This window comes from Stegastes partitus, unplaced genomic scaffold (assembly GCF_000690725.1).
Source record: "Stegastes partitus isolate 25-593 unplaced genomic scaffold, Stegastes_partitus-1.0.2 Scaffold78, whole genome shotgun sequence".
NCBI lineage: Eukaryota > Metazoa > Chordata > Actinopteri > Pomacentridae > Stegastes > Stegastes partitus.
Window position 1 is genome coordinate 206130 of NW_007577809.1, and position 19255 is coordinate 225384.

Below are 19255 nucleotides of genomic sequence, written 5' to 3' on the forward strand. Positions count from 1 at the left end.
TGTGTTGGAAGAGGGAAACATCTAAAACATGCTGGATAGGGGCTCTCGAGGACCAGGATTGGGCACCCCTGCTCTACAGCATCAGTTTATCCCACAAAGACAATAGAAAGTGCGCCGGTCTCTCACAGAACTAACAACATGCAAACATCAACATGCCCCAAATCCACTTCACTATTAAAAGCTATACAGTATGTATTCCATCCTGTCATAGCTAACTGCACAAAGAAAACCAATATGCTTTTTCATAAACAGGAAATGATACACTACATGCCACACTGGATGCCAACTGAACTGCGACTTGGACTGTCGCTGCCAATTAAACTTCTAAAAGAGAGAACTGGAAGTCTTTTAAAGATATACTTTGATTACATTTGGTTTCCCAAGCACTACCACACACAATTAGTTTGACATTTTTTCTGCTGTAAACAACAGCGAACACTGTCCTTAAATAGCATCCTTAAAAAAAGGAAAATATTCAGTATGCACACAGTCTGTAGTTTGATTGTGCATCATTTTCTCACATTTTTCCAGTGCAAACACACGACATACTCAAACTTGATTACAATACAGTAGCATTTAGTACATAGCAACGTGCAAATACCAAACCCTCCCAGCTTGATGTGGAATTGTTTTCTTATTCTTTCAATTGTGTCTCATATGTGTCCAACAGAGCAAGCAAACCAAAGATTTAATAATTTGAAATGTGATGACTGTAGTATTGGATGCAGACTATCAGCCAAACACACTGTCAAATTGTTCTTCGCTCCCTGTCAGTATTATTTACTGCCCCCTTAAGGTAGCAAACAAAATCTGCATAACAATCTTGTTTCCAACACAGAAGTTCATGAATAAAAGATAAACCAGATTCATATGAGCTAAGTAAACAATGTGCTACATCTTCACTTATCATCAAACCCCCATCTGAATGAAGGAGCAGTTATATTTGTTTCACTCTCAGTTGATCAAACGTGCCACATGTTGTAGCAGACCACTGATGAATAATGCAGTGCTCTGCAGAGTGGTGTCTTGAGAGGGAAAGGGCAGAGTCTAACTAGATTCCTTACTTTGAAGAGCCCCTTTACCAATACGACCTCTCAAAAGACAGAACAATGCAAACCTCTTTTCAAACAATTACCCACCTTCTAGTCAGAGGAGGACCAGACGAAGGACGGTACAGCTTGTCCTCTTAACAAGCTGAAGTGTTCCTGTACACTCTTTGCAAAGCATTTAAAATGTTCAAGTGTGCAAGCGTTCCACACATTGTCCTGCTCCAACATTTTCCCCTGACTTAGTTTCCTTAGTTAATCATTTAAACTTTGCAGAAGACTAAAACTTTACTTTTTTTACACTTTATGTGAAGTAGTTGGTGGTTATAAGACAATATGGCAGTTAAAATAAAACAGAACAAACATATGCAATACAAGATGTACATATCTATAAATGCACTGTGGGCAAAAAACAGTGTACATAGTCCAAATACTGATATGTGCCAGCATAAGAACAATTGTAGCTGACAGCACAATAACCTGAAAGACACGAGCCTTTCAGCCCTGACAGCAAAATAAAAGACATGCTTTGTATCTCAACAGACACACAGGCAGATTCACTGACACACACACAGCTGCTACGCAACAACTTGTGTCATTTGACAAGAGACATACAGCGCTCTCAACCGTGGCAGAGCGCATTAATGGCATTTCCAGGCCAGAGATCGGAGCCCGCGGGCTGCACCGAGGTCAATAAGGCATGAAGAAGGGCCATGGAGGGGTCACACTGGACAGAGCATCTTGTCGGAGACACAACAGCCCCTCAATGAGGAAAAGGACCAAACAGTCAGCAAGCAAGCCTTTAGTCACGGTGTGGCTTTCAGCTGCTCAGGGTTTCCACCAAAGTGCTGATGAAGTTTCCAGAAACTTTTCCATGGCAAAACCGGAGAACAGACTAAAAATGGTTTGTGAACAATATGTGAAAAGTCTCGTATAGTGTAAAGGAAAAGGGTGGAAAATCAATATGTGCATTCTAAAATGTATTTGGCTATTACTGACATTCTTTACAATACTCAATGCATCAGTAAAATTCCATGAATAAAACACATCTCAACACATTTCTCGATATTACAAAAATCCCGTGGCCAGTAAGACAGCTTCCACTGTGGTGATTTAAACACAAGAACAAAAGATGGCCATTGACTACACAGCCTTGTCTGTGGACAGGAATGCATGTTGATATATTGTGTACAGTATGTAATTGTGATGCACAAGTAGCTACAACAGATGCAGAAATCCTGAGAATCCTGAGATGGGCTGAGCAGGGAGGAAATGAGGACGACAGAGCAGAGAGCTGCAGAAAGACAGTAGCCCTTCCAAAGTGATGACATATGGACGACTCCGCCGAAATCTCAGCAATATTTTCAGGAAAGAAGACACATTCTTCTACAACAAAAACAGACCCCTTCACTTTGCAAATCAACCCTGAAATGTGTGTTTCATTCCATCTTGCTACACAAAAGATGTGCATGTATCTGCGCTCCGAGCTGAGTAGACAAACCAGGCATACTTGCTGGACAATGAGAACTTGTGGATCTTTAATCCATCCCAGCATAGAGGACTGAACAACCCACACACATAGCTCCGGTGGTTTTGAAATGCCATCAAATCGGAAACATGACTAAGACCCAAAGAGGCTTCCCTGGAATTTGGGGTGAAACAATACGTGAGTAACTCTGCCCGTCACCATGGCCCCCACTCACTTTCAACCTGCTATGTCAACAGGACCGTCCAGCTGGAATGCAGGAGCCACCGCAACACATGAAGATCGATTCTGTGGCAGTCAGTCTGTTAAAACGGTACCTCACCTCAATGCACTCAACATGAAGTTAAATGACAAAAGATTGATACAGGGATAAAATGAGAGGGGAGGGGATGAAGAAAAAAAGTCAAACTGCAAGGAAACTGTTTAATTATGGCTTTTAAGGCAAGCTGGAATAAAATATTACAATTACCAGAAAGAAATAGTAGAATTTGTACATTTGCACTTAAACAAACTAATTCAATGTGAAATTCATTCACTGAAAACTTTCAGATTTTGAGCCTTTGGTGCCTTGAAAATACAGATTTTAAATCCACAGCTAAATTATTACTGAATTAGTGAAAACAGGGAATTGTTAATATTATTGAGAGGAAACATTTTTGCCAAAACACATCTTTACTCACTGTGAAAATGCCACAGAAAATACAAGAAAATTGCAATAAAATCTGTCCCGTGTACAAGAAGTAGTATTTGTTAAAAAAATAAAATAAAATCTAAATAAAAAAAACATCCACGCTACTCCCCACAAAACAACTAACATTAAACACAAAAACAAAAGTGGTTAAAGTGACACTTGAAACATACATATTTTCTGTCCATGTCACAGATGACCCAAATTGTTGGTTTGCTGTCAAACCAGACATCTGCAATCTGAAAACACATGCCAGGTTACATGACTCCACACGCCAGCAAACATCAGATCATGGAGAGATTCCCCCCTGAAAACAAGCGGACGTGCACGCAGCTCCGGGACTTTCACACGTCAATCCAACCACAGTCATTGCGTGTCTTTTTTAACATCATCAGAATGAAAAACATGCCTCGTGCTTTGCCTCAGTCTTCGGTGGTTACACGGGAAATCTTAGCTGCACAAAAGGCTGCATTATCTGCATTATAAGTTATGACTCATGCTCTCCTTGGTGTGACTGGGCAGAGAGCTATGCCGTGTGTTGCCATCTGACGGCTAAAGTTTCTTACTGGTGAAGCTCCTGCACTTATGAAATACGGCCACCCTTTGATCCGGCGTCAGGGTGTTCACACCTGCAGGAGGGAGCGGGAGTCTCAGCATTTTGTCCTCCCTATTGTTATGCATGCTTTGCCCCCTCCCGGCCTCTAGGGAGTGAACTTTAAATCTCCAGGTAAATGCAAAAGGCAAGAGGTTATAGGTCCTGGAGAAAGCTGAATGGGAGGTCAAGCCCCGCTGTGCTGAAAAAACACTACTATTGCTCGACTGGCTACAAGCAGCCGTCCGCAAATGAGCTAAGGGCTTGTAAAGCTGTCAAGCGAGACATCTATTGATATCTCTTGTTTACACTGTGGGCTCAACTCTTCTTACATAACTGATCCTACAGCTTATCACCTTATCGCCAGTCAATACCGACTATTTACCACCGCTGCACCCTTGACTTCCAATTGGCTGAAGGTCAAGTTTGTCTTTTTCCACCGTGACAAATACAAACACGCCCTGATATCAGTGTATCGCAAAAAAAAAGATTATTTCTATTGAATTCCGCTTTTATCTGGAGACAAGTGAGCGAGTAAAAAAGAGCCAGAGATATGAACTGACATTTGACAAACACAATCAAACCCAAACATAAAAAAAAGACTCATTTGTGAGCGTGTCATGTCATCCATACGCACATGTCACATCTTATTCACCACATGTTTTGACTACCAGTATTAACCGTTAGTCTTTGCATTCCTGGAAGTATGACATGCAGGGATTCATTTCAAGAGGCGACCTAACAGCTGGCTCTGAGCTATAAAGGAAAAGCTGATTCACAACTGAAAGACTGAACCAAAGATCTGAACTGTCACTCCAGCTCAAACTCTTCTCCTACCTCCAGCAATCTTCTTGAGTAGCTGCTGCCTGGCAATGATCCTGCCCAGCCTGTAGCCGGAGCGTCTGCGGTGATGGTCCATTCTCAGGTAGATATCCTGAGTCTCTGGGGTCATACTCCCCAGACACTCGCTGCCCGTGGACTCTGGGATTTCCCGAAACATAACTGGAACACTGTACCCCAAAACAAGCCCCTGACCACTGGCTGATACACTCTCACCCACACACACTGTCTCACCAACAGAAAACTTCACATACATGCGCAAAAAGCCTAAAGTGAGCTGAGAGGGAGGGCACAGCGGAGCCTAGGGGGAGGAGTGCCAACACTTCAGTCTGTCTATGCGGGCCATGTGACCGCGGGGCGGCCAATGGGAAGGAAGAGGTGGGAGTACTGCCCACCTTGCCGAGCTGAATCCAATGTCTGTGTGAACGCTTGTCAACTTCCCCCTGCTCTGGAGGGAAATATAAATACCATTGGAATGCCTATGAACTGAGTAAGGAGAGCAGGAGTGGATGAAGTGGGGTGTGGGAGGGCTTACAAAAATAGTGGCTTTTGGACCCGCCCTGCATTAGAACAACTCTCCTGCTGTTGCTGGTCACACAGGTGCCAACTTTACTGGACGAGAGTGTGTGCCATTTTAGAGAAAGCTGCAGAGGAGAGAGAAAGAGAGGGAGAAGTTGTTTTCTTGGTTGGAGAATGCTAATTTCTGCTCCCCCACCCCCACCACACTACCACTACTTCCAGTCACAGGAAGCCGGCTCAGTGGGTCTCCTCGAAGTGTCAGCTACTCAGGGGGAAAAATGGATTTTAGCTTGAATACACAAATGACCTCGATCCCCTTTTACTAACACAGAAGCAGAGATCAGACTCCAGCTTGTAACTCATTCAGTTCTGAAACCTCTGACACGTCTAGTCTCAGTTCCTTACTACACAATTAACATAATTTAATACTCATTATATGCATACAGCTCGTAAACAAGGACTCAGAGTCTTTTTATATTTTATGACGTAGGCCAACGGGCACCAACTAAACTTGTGAGGCCATAAAGAGCAAAAGAAAAAAGGAGGAATTTCAAAATTCCAGTCTGAATATACTAAATAGTATTATATCTTTCTCTTAGCATACAGTTGTTCTAGTTTTATATGCAATAAGCCATTGTGACTTTCCAGTTTCTAGGAAGGAGAAGTAATATAAGATGAATCGTTCCAGACAGCAATCCAACTGAGATTGGAAACTAGATAAAGTGAAAAGGTTGAGAATGGAGGAAATGCAATGCCAAAAAACCCAACCTGGAAACACTACTATTTTGCATTATTTTCCAATACGTTTAACGTAAATTCACATACTGACATCCAGCTACATGCTAACTTTTTTAAAAGCACCTTCACTAGAGGAAGCAACAACAACCTACAGAGAAGCAACCTCCATGCTGTAAATGCCAGTTTTTGGTGAATTTGCAATTTTAAATGACAGTCTTTGCCCTCCTGTATGCAAGCGTTCCACCAAATATATTCCCTTTAAATATGCAAGAGGACACTGTTGCCGCATCCTTGGCTTAGCGATGCCTAAGACAATAATAACTGGTTAAAAGAAAGACAAACATGCCAGAGTGTTCCCCCTACATCAGCCTGATAATGAGGTGCAACTAGACCATTCTTCACTGGCCTGTGTCAGTGCTGGAGAACGGTCTGATTATACAAGACTACAATAATCTGGCAACATGTAAATAGTCTTGCACCATTTGAAGCAACATTTTACATAAAAACCAAAACATACTCCCCCTCTGATTTAAAAGTGTATCGGCCGGTTCGCAGTGTGAAACAACAACCTCGTCAGCACTGAAATGAAGCCCACATCTGTACCAGCAGACCCACCCAGTGCCAATCAAGCCCCCTGCCACTCTCCTTGCTGCTGTCCTGGCCTCCTCATACAGGCTCGCCTGTTTAGTATAAGCATGGCGCCATACACGTGAATAGAGCGCAAATGGGCAAGCGACCAAGTTAAACACAGCCCCTGTCTGTTCCTCTCCCTGGCTGGCAAAATCCACCCGAGCTTAAGCTCACAAAGACCACAATTCAGCAGCACACTTCAGAGCACGCTGCGCATTTTCATAAACTTCTCCTGGGTTTAATGGCCCTCCCCACACCCCTCAAGTGGAGCTATTTTAATACGAGACTGTTGCTTTTTTAAAGTACTAGGTGATGGTGTGACACTATTCAAATGATTTCATTGGGCGGTGACTCAGTTTTTTGCACACACAAACACCTGTATTCATTCATGCTGTAAAAGGATCGCTGAAGGTGTCAGACGTGAAAATGAGTGGCAGCACTGTTGGGAACAGTGATCTCCCTGAACCCATTTCTCTGGTTCTTATTTCCTTCTTTGTCTAGACGATGAAATTCACCAAGCGCATCACACGTATTGCATTACAGAATCAATCACCCACTGCTAGGCAACATCATAATGAGTGAGATTGATGGTGTCATTGTCTCTTGTCCGCATTCAGATTCCTCAGCGGGGATTGTGAAAGTGCTGCGAGATCTCCAGTGTGCTCAGAGGTGTCCTTGTGTTTAACTTTGTGCTGCATGCCATGAAGAAATGGCTGTGGTCTGTCCTCAGAGGGAGCACTGCGACTCCAGCCCTTATCAAACTTGTTTCAACACGCCTCTGTCTGGGTTTCAGAGCTCAACTACTATACAGCATTGCAACAGGAATCCAGACTCACATTACAGACATACAAACACATACCGAGGCTGGCTGGGCTGACAAAGTGGAAATTATTGTTCATCACAGTGATGGCAGTTAATGGTAAATGAATGAAAAAATGTGCTGTGAGGAAAAAATAGATATCCGAGAGGAAGAGGAAAAATTGAGGGTGAATTAACTGAATGTCATATTGCACAGTGACACAACCATTATTATTATTAAATATATTATTATGACAAAACTGTAATTCAGGCATTTAATGCATGTCGAACCTTCATTACTGAAACTCAGCTTCAGTCAGGTGCGCTTGCTGAAGGAAACTTATATTCTGAATCAGCTTGCGGCCCACCGATAATGAGCGCGGAGGCAGTAGACGTCGCTCTGATGTGGTCTGAATCAGCAGCAGACATATGTAATCTGCACTGGGCCGTCCTGGTTCTGGTGTGCCTGTGTTTCCTGTGGTTAGGGCTTAAGAATAGCCCTAGTGTGACAGAAGATTTCCACCTCATGAACCGCCAAATGTCTGAATTGTGAGCTCAGGTCTGGATGTAAATCACACTTTAATATTATAAGACCGGTTGAGCTGCGTATCCCAGTGGATGAGGTGGCTGATTGCAAACTTTTTAACCCACTACAACTCTCAACTGTTGACACAGAGAGGATCTTTAAGTAAGACTCCATGCGTAATTATTTAGATCTTAATCTTAAGAGTAGCGTATACTCCTCCAGCAGCTGCTGGGCTGTTCCCAAAACACAGGTGTGTCCCGAGATATCCAGGCTACTCCCCTGCATATTAAGTTCTTTTCAATAAATGTTCTCTTAAGAAATAGCAGGAGATAGTGTGCCAAGCAAATATCGCAGTTTAAGAAAAACATAGTCACGTTCCTTATTGTGCAAGTTAAATGACGTAGAATAATCTGTCTAAATACTGAGATGAGGTAACTAGACACTCTCTATTGACTGAGACTAATAATGTGAATTTTAAATTGTAATTATGGAAGAAGTTTCTTGTATTAAAACTGGGAGTAAAGAGACTTAACAACATATCAATTTACATATTGTGAGATCATTTTTGTTATGCCAAAGCTGTAATGCGGTATATTGCTATATATCCTGGTTTGATTCAGTTTGCACTCTAAAACTCAAGTCCAGTCAGATGTGATTATAACAATAATTGCCTGTTGAAGCTTGAAGCCCACAGATGAGTGTGGAAGCAGTGTATTGTGGCTACGGCAGCACTCTGATGTGGTTTGATTCATGAGCAAACACTTGTATTCTGCACTGGGTATTCCTGGCTCTGGGATGGTTTTCCAGCACAAAAACATACAAATACAAGCTTTAAATTCTGCATATTTATGAAAGGAACAATAAAGTTTTCAAGCCAGCAAGGCCATTCTTCCATCAAGTCTATTTTTCCTAAACGTATAATGAAAAGAAAACTACCAACATCTTTAAGAGCTGTAATGGACGCCCCATGCAGCAGCACAATGCATACAACCTTGTTGTATGTTTTTACTAAATACCACAATTCAGTTGCATCAGCTTCTGTATTGTGCACAAACTGGTTTTGCTTTCATGAGATGAATGTCAATCAAATCAGTCAGAACAGAGGATGCTAGACTTGTCAAAAGACATTAACAACATCTTTTTACTTTCATCTATCTTTGGGAGCACAGCAATTGCCTCAACTTAAAGTCAAACCCTTAGACATACCAATTATTTAATCTCTTTAAGATATGCACTTTTCTAGATGGACTATGACAGCTCACATTAATCAGCATTTGGTTCCTGCTTTACATTTAATCTGTATATTAATGATGCGTGACTAGATAAAGGTCACCATAGTTTTTGGGGTTTTTTTTTTTTGAGTATATGGTTTTTTCATTGTCATGTCCTTTCTGTCAGCAGGATTACACAAAAACTACCAAGCCACTTTTCATGAAGGAACCCATTAAACTTTGCTTCAGATCTGCAAAATCCCATATCACAGAAGAGGTCTGCGCTCTCTGAACGTCCTTTTATATTTGGTTTTTGCCGAGTGACCTTCAACACATCAGCAGCAACGATATGAATTCAAAAGTCTAAAAGTCATAAGTTCCACATTTTTGTCAGTATGCCAGGCTGGAGTCAGTGATTTAAGGTTTAAAAAAGACTTAATGCAGCTCTCTCCTAAATTGACTTCCTGAGACAGCTGCTATCCACCAGTGTTTGGCTGTAAATGGGTCACCTCCTGCAATGTGACATGCATAAATTTCTTTGCCGACGGGCCAAATCCATCTCTGATGAGCAAGAAATTAGCTGTCCAGTGCCAAAACCTGAACTAAATCTCGTACAAACCCAGAATTCCTCACCCCGTTTTTTCTGTTTAGAAAAAGAATCATGGGTTTGTTGCTGCCTGCCCCAAATATCACTCTAGCTCTGCATACCACGATTACACCACCATCTATATATACACAAAGGCACCAAAAGTGCAAATATGTACATTTAGACCACATATGGCAGCCTAGGAAAAAAAAAAAACTTACATCAGGGCTCAAAAAAGTAAAATGACATTCAAATAACTCAGTCATCTGCATAAGCCTGGTCTATATATGTGTCCTGTCATTGTTCAGTGTGTATTTCAGCAGCTCAAGGCCTCGGGACAGCACAGACAGCCTGATGAATGGCACTCATCACTGAGATACAGACTGTATATGGAAAAGAATGCAAGATTAATGTGTCAAATATCCAGACATCACAGGACTCAGCTGCTGCATCAGTGACGGGCCTCAGCAGGCTGCACAACTGAGCCAAGCACGCATGAGACGTCACGCACAAAATACTGTGTGAAAATCGAACAGCAGCTTTGAATCCCATTAAACAAAGGAGAACACACCAGTGGGTTCTGATATATCACGTAAAACATCTGCTCCCTATTTGTATGACTTCAGCACTTAAACTCCGCCTGAAGAAGACTGAGCTGTTTTGTAATTCATGTGGCTTTCCCACATGAGTCTCTAACTGTGGTCAATTCACTGCACCTGGTGGTGCACTTAGGCAACTGCACAAATGATTGATTTCCACCGCTGACACACAACACTCTCAAAACCTTTGATAGAACCACTGCACCAGGCGCCGACCTCTAAATCTTCCATTTTCCCTACGTTCCATCCAAACCAGCTTAAACATTCTCCACACCGTGTAACACATCACATATTTTTCCTTGCTTCAAATGAGCGAGATATTGCTTCATGTTGAGTTAAGTATTTGAATCCACATTACCATTCTTTAAATGGTTGCATCAAATAGAGGATTCTAGATCCCCTGAGCACAATTTCACAGACATTATGCAAGAAATATACGCTTGAAGAGACTGTGCCGCGGAAAAAAAAATGAAGTTCAACGTGACTGAACAATGCTTGGCAGCACAACATGTTCTGTCCTCTGGTGAGACAGTTGCATTTTAGGAGGCTGAAGCAAGTATGTATAGAGCATTTCATTGGAGTCACATTGCGAGGAAACTGCTTGAGTCCAAATTTATTTGCAGCCAGGTATTCATATTAGGAAGGAGAGCAGCTGGAGATAAACTTGGTTTGTACTGTGTCAGAGGTGGACTGAGAAGCAGAAACATGGAGAAGTGAAAATGCAGCTATGGCATAAGGATATAAAACTTAAAATGCAATAATTAAAGCTGAATAAATCACAAGGTAGATTAAAAAAAAGTGTGCAATTTCTTGCTTTTATGTTAAAGTTGCACAATAAGCAAGGTGATAACTACACTTTGTTCAGCTGTTGTCCATCCTCGTTCATCTTTCATCCACTTTCCATTTCATTAACGCGCAAAAATTACGCATCAGCGCCCCTCTGCGGCACAACAAGGGCCATTGTCATTTAAAACGGAGAAAGTTGGCGTTAAAACACTGTAAATAAAGGCGAGGGAGTGCTGTGCGTGTTATACGTTGATGACAACAATCACACTGAGCTTTTTGTCTATTAGGACTAAACATTTACGCACATAATTCTGCACTTTCGGTGTTTGGGAGATTCTCATTTTTAAATTGCACTGGGTTACATGCACAAATGAAGTAATTTAACAAGATATTTCTGCACTGCATCGAACTACTGGCCATCATTATAAACAAATTAGGAGAGAGTAAAGCTTCCAAAACTAAAAAAAGAAATTACTCTAAAACTATATCCACAAAACAAATTGCACTACTTTCATTGATGCACTCTCTGAATTATGAGATCCACACATTAAAATAACTTCACCCTATTAAGAAGGGTTGACTTGAGGCTTTGCTGTGCTGCTGGACAACACTTCACTCTTTCCTGCGGGCTCAGGTCTGCCTGGATCGGACTACTGACCTGCCAGTCTCCGCTCCCTGACATTCTTCCAGAGTAAATCCCAGGCTTTGGATGTGGAGCTCCGCAGCTGCTCGCTGAAAGACCGCCGGAGCTTCAGCTTCGTAGAGTTTCTTTTAGAAGTCATCTCAAATCCTCCACTCGAACATAATAATAAAATCCTCCTGGTCCCACAAACACGTTAAAGTCCCCGAAACTAAAAATTAATTACACTTTTTCTTTTTTTTCTCCAGCTACAATTTCTTTTCTACTTCAGCTGCAAACCTGACTTTGGTGTCCGCTCTCCAAACGAAGTTGTCAACATTTTAAGAGGGAAAATGTTAAAAAATAAAATAAAAAATATTCCTCTCGGTTAGGAAACAATAGTAAAAGTGACAGTAAAGCACTAAGACAGGCTTCACACTTCACACCAGATGTGTGTGTGTGCGTGTGTTTGTGTGTGTGTGAATTGATCCACGCTCAGAGAAGCGGAGGAGCAGCCGTGACGCCTTCAGGGGCTGCGGGGAACGTGGGGATTTGTAATGCAGCGCGCATGATTTATCCAACAAAACGGTAAACTAACTCTGCCTGGAAAATAAAAGGAGAAAACCTGGAAGGACTGATGATGATTGCATATTGCAGCTCAGCTCGTTAGTGTCACTTTTTTAGAGTTACAGCACACCCAACATCTCCAAATATAAGCCTTGAAGCAGAGTTTTACATGGAGCACTTGAAGGCACCACACTCTGCAACCCACGCAGCACCCTGTCACTACAGATCTACACTGTGTAGGCTACTTCACTCAAATGACAAGTCAAGGCTGAGCAGTCACATTCTGTGACCTCATTAAAGTCCTCACAACATGAAACCTAAAATCCAACAACATCCACACAACATTAGAATAATGCTCAATTATGAGGACTCCTATGCCTGGGGACGACATTGATACCACTTGATATAAAAGAAATGTATTTGTTGTATAATCTATTTAATAAATTATTGTATTTAAGCTATAATAGTAACAGTAAAGTTAGTCAGTTTATCTACAGTATGTACTGAATGTCAATGTGACATGTACACAAAAAGTATGCTTTAGTAAACACATTCAAAAGTCAATTAAATAAGAACAGACAGCTTTATCAGTATAAAAGTAAATGTAAAATCTTGAAAAGGGGTGAATCTCACCTCACAGGCCGACTTATGTTAGCTTTATATTCAAAATTGGATGTTGAACTGACTTTAAATAACACATACAGAAATTATTTTTGATTGTTATCACAGACTGAATAACAGTTTTGAATGGATGGCCTTGAGATAAATCAGTTGGAGAGAATATAACTTTACTATCACACACATTTAAATCACAGACATCAAGCTTAGCCCACAGTGGTGAGGAATTCAAGCCAGTTAGGAAGCAGGTGGAGAGCTGACCTCGCTAGCTTCCCCACCCCCACCCCATTAAGATGATAACAACACATAATATTGCTGGTTAGCTGTGATGTTATCGTGTGAGATGAATTTACCACAAATTAGCAAAGCTACAGTCTTAAAACTTATTGATTATCCATGGGTTCTTATCAATCAAAAGTCAGACTTACAGTTTTACACATCCCAATAAAGTCAGCGCTATTTTCTTGTTCAAACTAACGGAAAACTTTTCATTTGACTCTCATGTTAACAGTAAAAAAGTTTCTATTACTAGCTAATTTTCTACAGTCAAAATATTACATCAACATACCTCTAAACCACTTCTTTTGATTTCCTCAGTCCTGGCTGTCTTATCCTCGTTTACCCTACTCGTGATTCTAAAACATATGAACAACGCAGACTTTTTATTATGAGGATTTCAACCTTCATCAGGACGCCGCTGTCTGTTATTTTAAAGCTTAATGAAAGTTCAGCGAGTTCTCTCCAGGTAGGCTGGAGTAGGTCAACCCTTCAACAAAAACATGGATTCAGTTTCAGGGCCATTTACTTTTGTTGTTACAAAAACTTGCACCACAAACCGTGATAAAAAATGAAGAGGGAGAGAGACAAAGCTTCGGCTCACATACATGAAGAATAAACACGATAAGCTCCTCTGTGACGCTGCTGCTGCTCCTGCTACCAGCAAGACAACAACAGCTCAATAATCATTCTAGTGTAATTATTTTAGGAATTTCCTGCTATTATTGTATGCCCATGCAGGCAGTGCATGACCTAAGAGCGGTGATATCATATCAGCTGAATTCATTTCTCGGTCACCAGCTGGGATTACTGTTATAACAGGTACAAATCCACTCCAAACACACGGACAGACTGGCTCAAGATTGACAGTTTCTTAAATGAACAAACCTCTGCCGACCTCAGTTTGGCCTCTCAGTACGAAGCTGAGACAACATTACTTAATTTCAATAAGTAAACGGACCCTGTTTGCCACTGAGCAGGACATATGATTTACACATTATATCAAGGTCACATGATGAGATATCTCAGCACCAAAGGAGTGAGCAGCCGAGAATATTAATGAAGGGCTCAGTTTTCCATTAAGTAAAATTACGTGACTCGGAAACTGCGTGTAAGAGACCCAGAGAGCTGCTCTGATCTCACTGAAACATGAAAACATTACCATCTACATATTTCCGATTTAATGACACAAACATCAAAGACTTCCTATAAAGCGAAACCTCAAAATTCGCACAGTGAGGAAACTAAATAATTTCTCAGACTGTGGCTGCTTTTCATCTGCGTTTGGATCTAAGTCAATTTGTCACCGTTATTTTAAGGTTTAACAAGTTCCAGGAATGAAAAATATGTGAGAAAATATGTAGATGCCTCCTTTTTGGGTTCAGCGTGGGCCACCAGTGATCAGGCAGCTGCTATTTTCAGCCCCACTTGTCCAGACCTCGGGCTAAAGTGCAGCTTGGAGGACAAAAATTACACGCATTCACACTTGTCTCGAGAATCTGTTGCATTTGATCCTGTGACTTTTTGAGGAAGGGTCAGGGTTAGGCCGAGTCAAGCACCTCGTTTTCCGCTGGTCACGTGAACCAGGAAGCCCACAGAGACAAGGGGCTGAATGTTAGCACACAAACTCTGGGAATGTAACACAAAGAAATGGTCAGAAATGTGCTCTTAATTCAAGATCACACCAGAAGTTTTGAAAGAACACACACGTGAAGGAGTTTCTTCATAAAGAACCCTTAAACAATCTTCAAAACATCATGTGTCCATCATCCTTTGATGGATATAGATTGACATGTGTTGAAAGCAGCACAATGAATCAGGACAAGATGTTGACGTTGCAAACAAGGCGTTAATCTCCAGGCCCAGTGACAGACAATACCGTCCCTGTCAGGCCCCCCCCAAGAGTAAAAGTGATGGAGGAAGCACAGCAACAAGGTTCTGACCTCTCTCGACATGAATCATCACAGAGGTAAACACAGCCGAGCCGCTGTGCCTCTCTAACTCCGAAAAGAAACCACTTGCGCTATAAAGATGAGCATTATCGCAACAAGGATCATTGTGGGTAGACAATGACTGAGCCTCTGGAGGGGTCTCTGGCGGTGGAAGTAATAGCAGATGCAAAGAGAGGAAACATCAGTCAGCCTGAGAATGTTTTCCCTCCGCTGACTCACCCACTTGTTTGTTTTGGCCGGGGCAGCTTTCAGAGAGCGCTCGTTTTCCCGTCTTCCCTGAAAAAGTGGCACGTTTTCAGTCCACTCTTTCTCCCACTCTATCATAAACACTTAGATATAAACACACGTATTTACTGAATCATCCACATCCCAGCTTGTGTGTGTGTGTGTGTGTGTGTGTTGTCTCCGTCCACGTCTGGTGACTGATGTGGAATGCTGTCCCATAGCTGCAGTGGGAAAATCCCAGATGTGAGGAAACTGATTTCTGCTCTCTGAATGGGTCATGTTGTTGGCCAGGAGGTCTTACACCAGGCCCCCTTGAAATGTCTGGGAGATTGCACTTCCCAGCCCTAATGGAAACAAGGCTCGGGGAACGGGGAGCGGGGAGATCTCCCCTCCACCTCCATCCTGGCCCCTGAGGGCTCGTCCCAGGCATGTGCTATAAATTTCCTGACCATATATTCCCAAGTCGAGTTCATTTTTCCAGAGGAGCCACACATGTGGTGTATATCTGGGTTTAGATTATGTGGTCGTGGAAGGAGGAGCCGACTTTGGTCCCAATCCATTAAAGTGGCCACTAATTCTGTTTTCTTAGAGGGCCGTCCGTTGTAACGTCATGGTTTCTTGCTTTGGCGAAGGTTGGTCTTTGTAGAATCATTCATTCCCAAACAGATGATCAATTACGTCAAATCTATATTTAAACGCAGATGAGGCCTAAACTGCACATTTGTCATGTTTATCCATATAGCTACTCATTGAGGCAGTTTGTTACATAATCTGAGCTCTTGTGTGAAAATAGAAAAGCTCAAAAGCCTTTTTTTTTTCTTCTCAATATAATGAAACATCTGTAGAAGCAGGAGTTTGCGGGGGTCAGAGTTTGTATAAAGAGGCTCGAAGAATGTAAAACTGGCATGACAAGCGTATGTGGCTATTGTTTAATTGAATGACAAAGCATGTAATACTGTCAAGGTCTGAATCTGTTAAGGCTGCATTGCCCACAAAAATGCATGGGAAAACATTTACACCACTGTCCAGCACCTGGTTTCTATTAGAGCAATGAGGGTTTAATCACAGAGGTACATTTCTCTCTCAATCACTCTCACTCCTTCCCATTTCTCTCTTTTTGTTCGAGGTAACAGATGTAAAATAAGCTAATGTTTTATTGATTTTAAGTCATTTTCAAGCTGGATTTAAATCGTTTTTTTCCCACCAAGGACTAATTTTCATTCTGTTGATGTGAAACCTACATTAGATTGCTCCAAGGCACCTTCAAAGCAATCAGCAATAAATGCAGCTGACAGGATAACTCTTCATAAATTACATAGGCTGTAGCATGACATTAGCCGCTATGAAACAAATTCAAACAGGAAGTTGCTGTTTATATTTCCAGATGAGCGCTGTCCCATGAGAGAAACCGGAGTTAAGAGCCTGACAGAGACCAAAGGGGAAAAAAATGACAGCTGCTTAAAATTAAACCTACAGTATGGACCTATAGTCTCCTCTCAGACCAGTGTCTTAGTGTCCCATTTGAAGCCATTACAGTTTGCCTCCAAAGGGTCTCAAGCTGCTGCTCGTGACTCTGTAAACACAAACAGTTATACAAGACATTTGCATTTAATAGAAACCACACTGGATTTCTCAACTTGTGTGTGAACACTTTAACTGCTCCCAGATCTCAGAGGAGTTGGGTTAACAACACAGAGAAAAAAAAAAATCATGTTTCAACTACTTTCAAAAATGTTTCATATGCCTCCAAGCTAAAAAATAAAATAAAAACAAGATTACTTTGTGCTTTTATTATGATCACGTTCTCTAAAACATCAGAAAATTAATGATGGGTTTTATTAACGATGCGTTTGTGGACTCATTCACCGCCAACAATTCTGCTCAACTCATCAACCGTGATAAGCTGGAAGTACAGTGCAGGTATTGTTTTCAAACTGAGACACAAACAAGTCCTGCTGGGCCCTTAAGTTTGAAAGCCAGGGAGCAGAGAGGATGCAGGAAGTCTGCTCTGCCTCTGCCTGCTATTGCTCTTTGATTACTGAGCCAAATTGTTTAATCAGGTCTGAAACCACAAGAAAGCCGCAGTGCAACATTGCCCCAGGACAGAGCCTCTTTTAACAGCCCGCTGTGTTTTTTGTTATCTGGGTACAGGTGGAAGCGCACAGCTATGTAAATCTCCAGTAGCATGGTTGCCCGTGGCCTTGCTTCAGTGCAGAAACACACAGAGTTTGGTGTGAGCGGTGCCACGCGCTCGGCCAACCTGAGGATGTGGAGGCGAGTGCTGCAGGCCCAGCGGAGGAGTAGACTTTTTGCCTCCCTGCAACATCTGGAATCTCTGTGGTTTATGTGGGAAATTTGGGAGGCCACTGAAAGAGCCAATGTAGTTACTGCATCTAAACCGACCCTGCGGAAATGTTCTTGGCTTGGAGACTGTGTGAGTGTGTGTGTGCAGGACCACTGAGGTGATACAAAGTGGAGCAGCAGACTTGATAAAGCTTTGGATGAGGAAGGAGTTATTGTTTGGATACATTTCCAGCAGAACGGTTAAGCATTCACAGGAAAGGTACATACACACAACAGGAGATAAGAAGAGGAAAGTCTGTTGACTGTTTAGTCGCTAACATCCTGGTGTGGGACCCTGAAGTAGTGTGGTCCTTCCTGGCTCATTACTTCCTAAATCTTGTTTCTGCCTTTCTTCCCAGTTGGCAGCTGAGTGCTGGACCAACCTGTTAGCTTTTGTGTCGCTACACACACACACACTTCTTCATACACACACACATAGAGTTCCTTTCCTCCTGCAACTGGCCTGCATCCTGACACGGCTGCCCGTGTCTCCTTCCACTTAGTTTACAAAACCCAGGCCTGAATTCCTCGACACACACACGCCGACACACACAGAAAACACTCTCACCTTGGTCTTTTTAAAGAAGGTGTTCCTGAGAGGATTTATTGACTGCTTCTTCTCTAACTGGCAGTGTGGATGTAATTGGGAATCAGAACAATAAGCCTGTTTCCTCTTGCTGAAGAACATAACATTTTTTAGATAGATCCCGTTCGAATTGCTCCGAATGCACAATGATTTATACTTGGCAATAAATTACACCCAGAGACTGTGGAAATTGTACAACATGATGATCTCATTCAGTATAAGGGCCTTCAAGGCATTATTAAACGATATTATGTGCTATTGTGTGTGTGATGGTTACAATAATTGCAATAAAAATGTTAAAATTGCAATAAAAACATTAAAAGACTTCAGAGCAGGTTAACCAGATAGTTCTCTAATGTTTTCACAACCTTGACAAATTACTGTATATACAAAGAAAAGTCCAGAAATACTACCAAGCTTCTCTTTTTTTCCCCCCCTCTCGCTTTCCCTGTCATACAGCCGAGCTGGCCTCTGCACTCAGGAAACCACAAGTCATTTTCCATCTTTCCATGTGTGGAATTTTTTATGCACTCGTCATGCCAGCAGCACCCTTTATAGTCTGAGCTGCATTTACAAATGACGACTTGCTTATAAATTTAGAAACATGATGTCACTGATCTGGCACCTGTTCGGCAAACGGATAGACGGCGAGCGAAAGTAATGGCACAATTTCACGAAAATGAATTTTCCTGCAGCTTTAAATCAAGACGTTTCACAGAGTCCAGGTCTGCCTTTAAACAGTCAGAACAGATGAGAATACTTTGGCCATATTCAAACTGTGTGGTGGAAAAATGTGCTATGTTGCCGTCTCTTTTCAATACTCAAACCACTTCTAAAGCGATTCACATATTATTTGGGGAAATACACCAGAAAGACATAGTCATTGATTTCAACCAAGTTAAAAAAGTTCTTTGAGTTGTGCTCACTAAGAAGTTATGTTTTGAAAGTTTGGAAATGCACATTCCAAAGATTGTTCTGTCATTAATTCTACTTTTAACAACAAGAAAAAAATTGCACAACTTAT

General features: G+C 41.8%; 1 protein-coding gene across 3 annotated transcripts in view; it reads right to left on the reverse strand.

Moving 5' to 3' along the window:
- The window catches only part of stard13b (StAR related lipid transfer domain containing 13b), a 59841-nt gene that overhangs the window by 19326 nt on the left and 21260 nt on the right, over positions 1-19255 (reverse strand). The window contains exon 1 of one of the 3 annotated variants that reach the window (XM_008276625.1): positions 11704-12558. The exons of 1 other annotated variant lie outside the window; for it this stretch is intronic. In XM_008276625.1, the coding sequence (XP_008274847.1) occupies positions 11704-11827 (124 nt within the window). In that variant the 5' untranslated portion in view covers positions 11828-12558. Of the gene's footprint in view, positions 1-4649; positions 4868-11703; positions 12559-19255 lie in introns of those variants that run through there. One more of the 3 variants, XM_008276624.1, reaches the window with a different exon arrangement.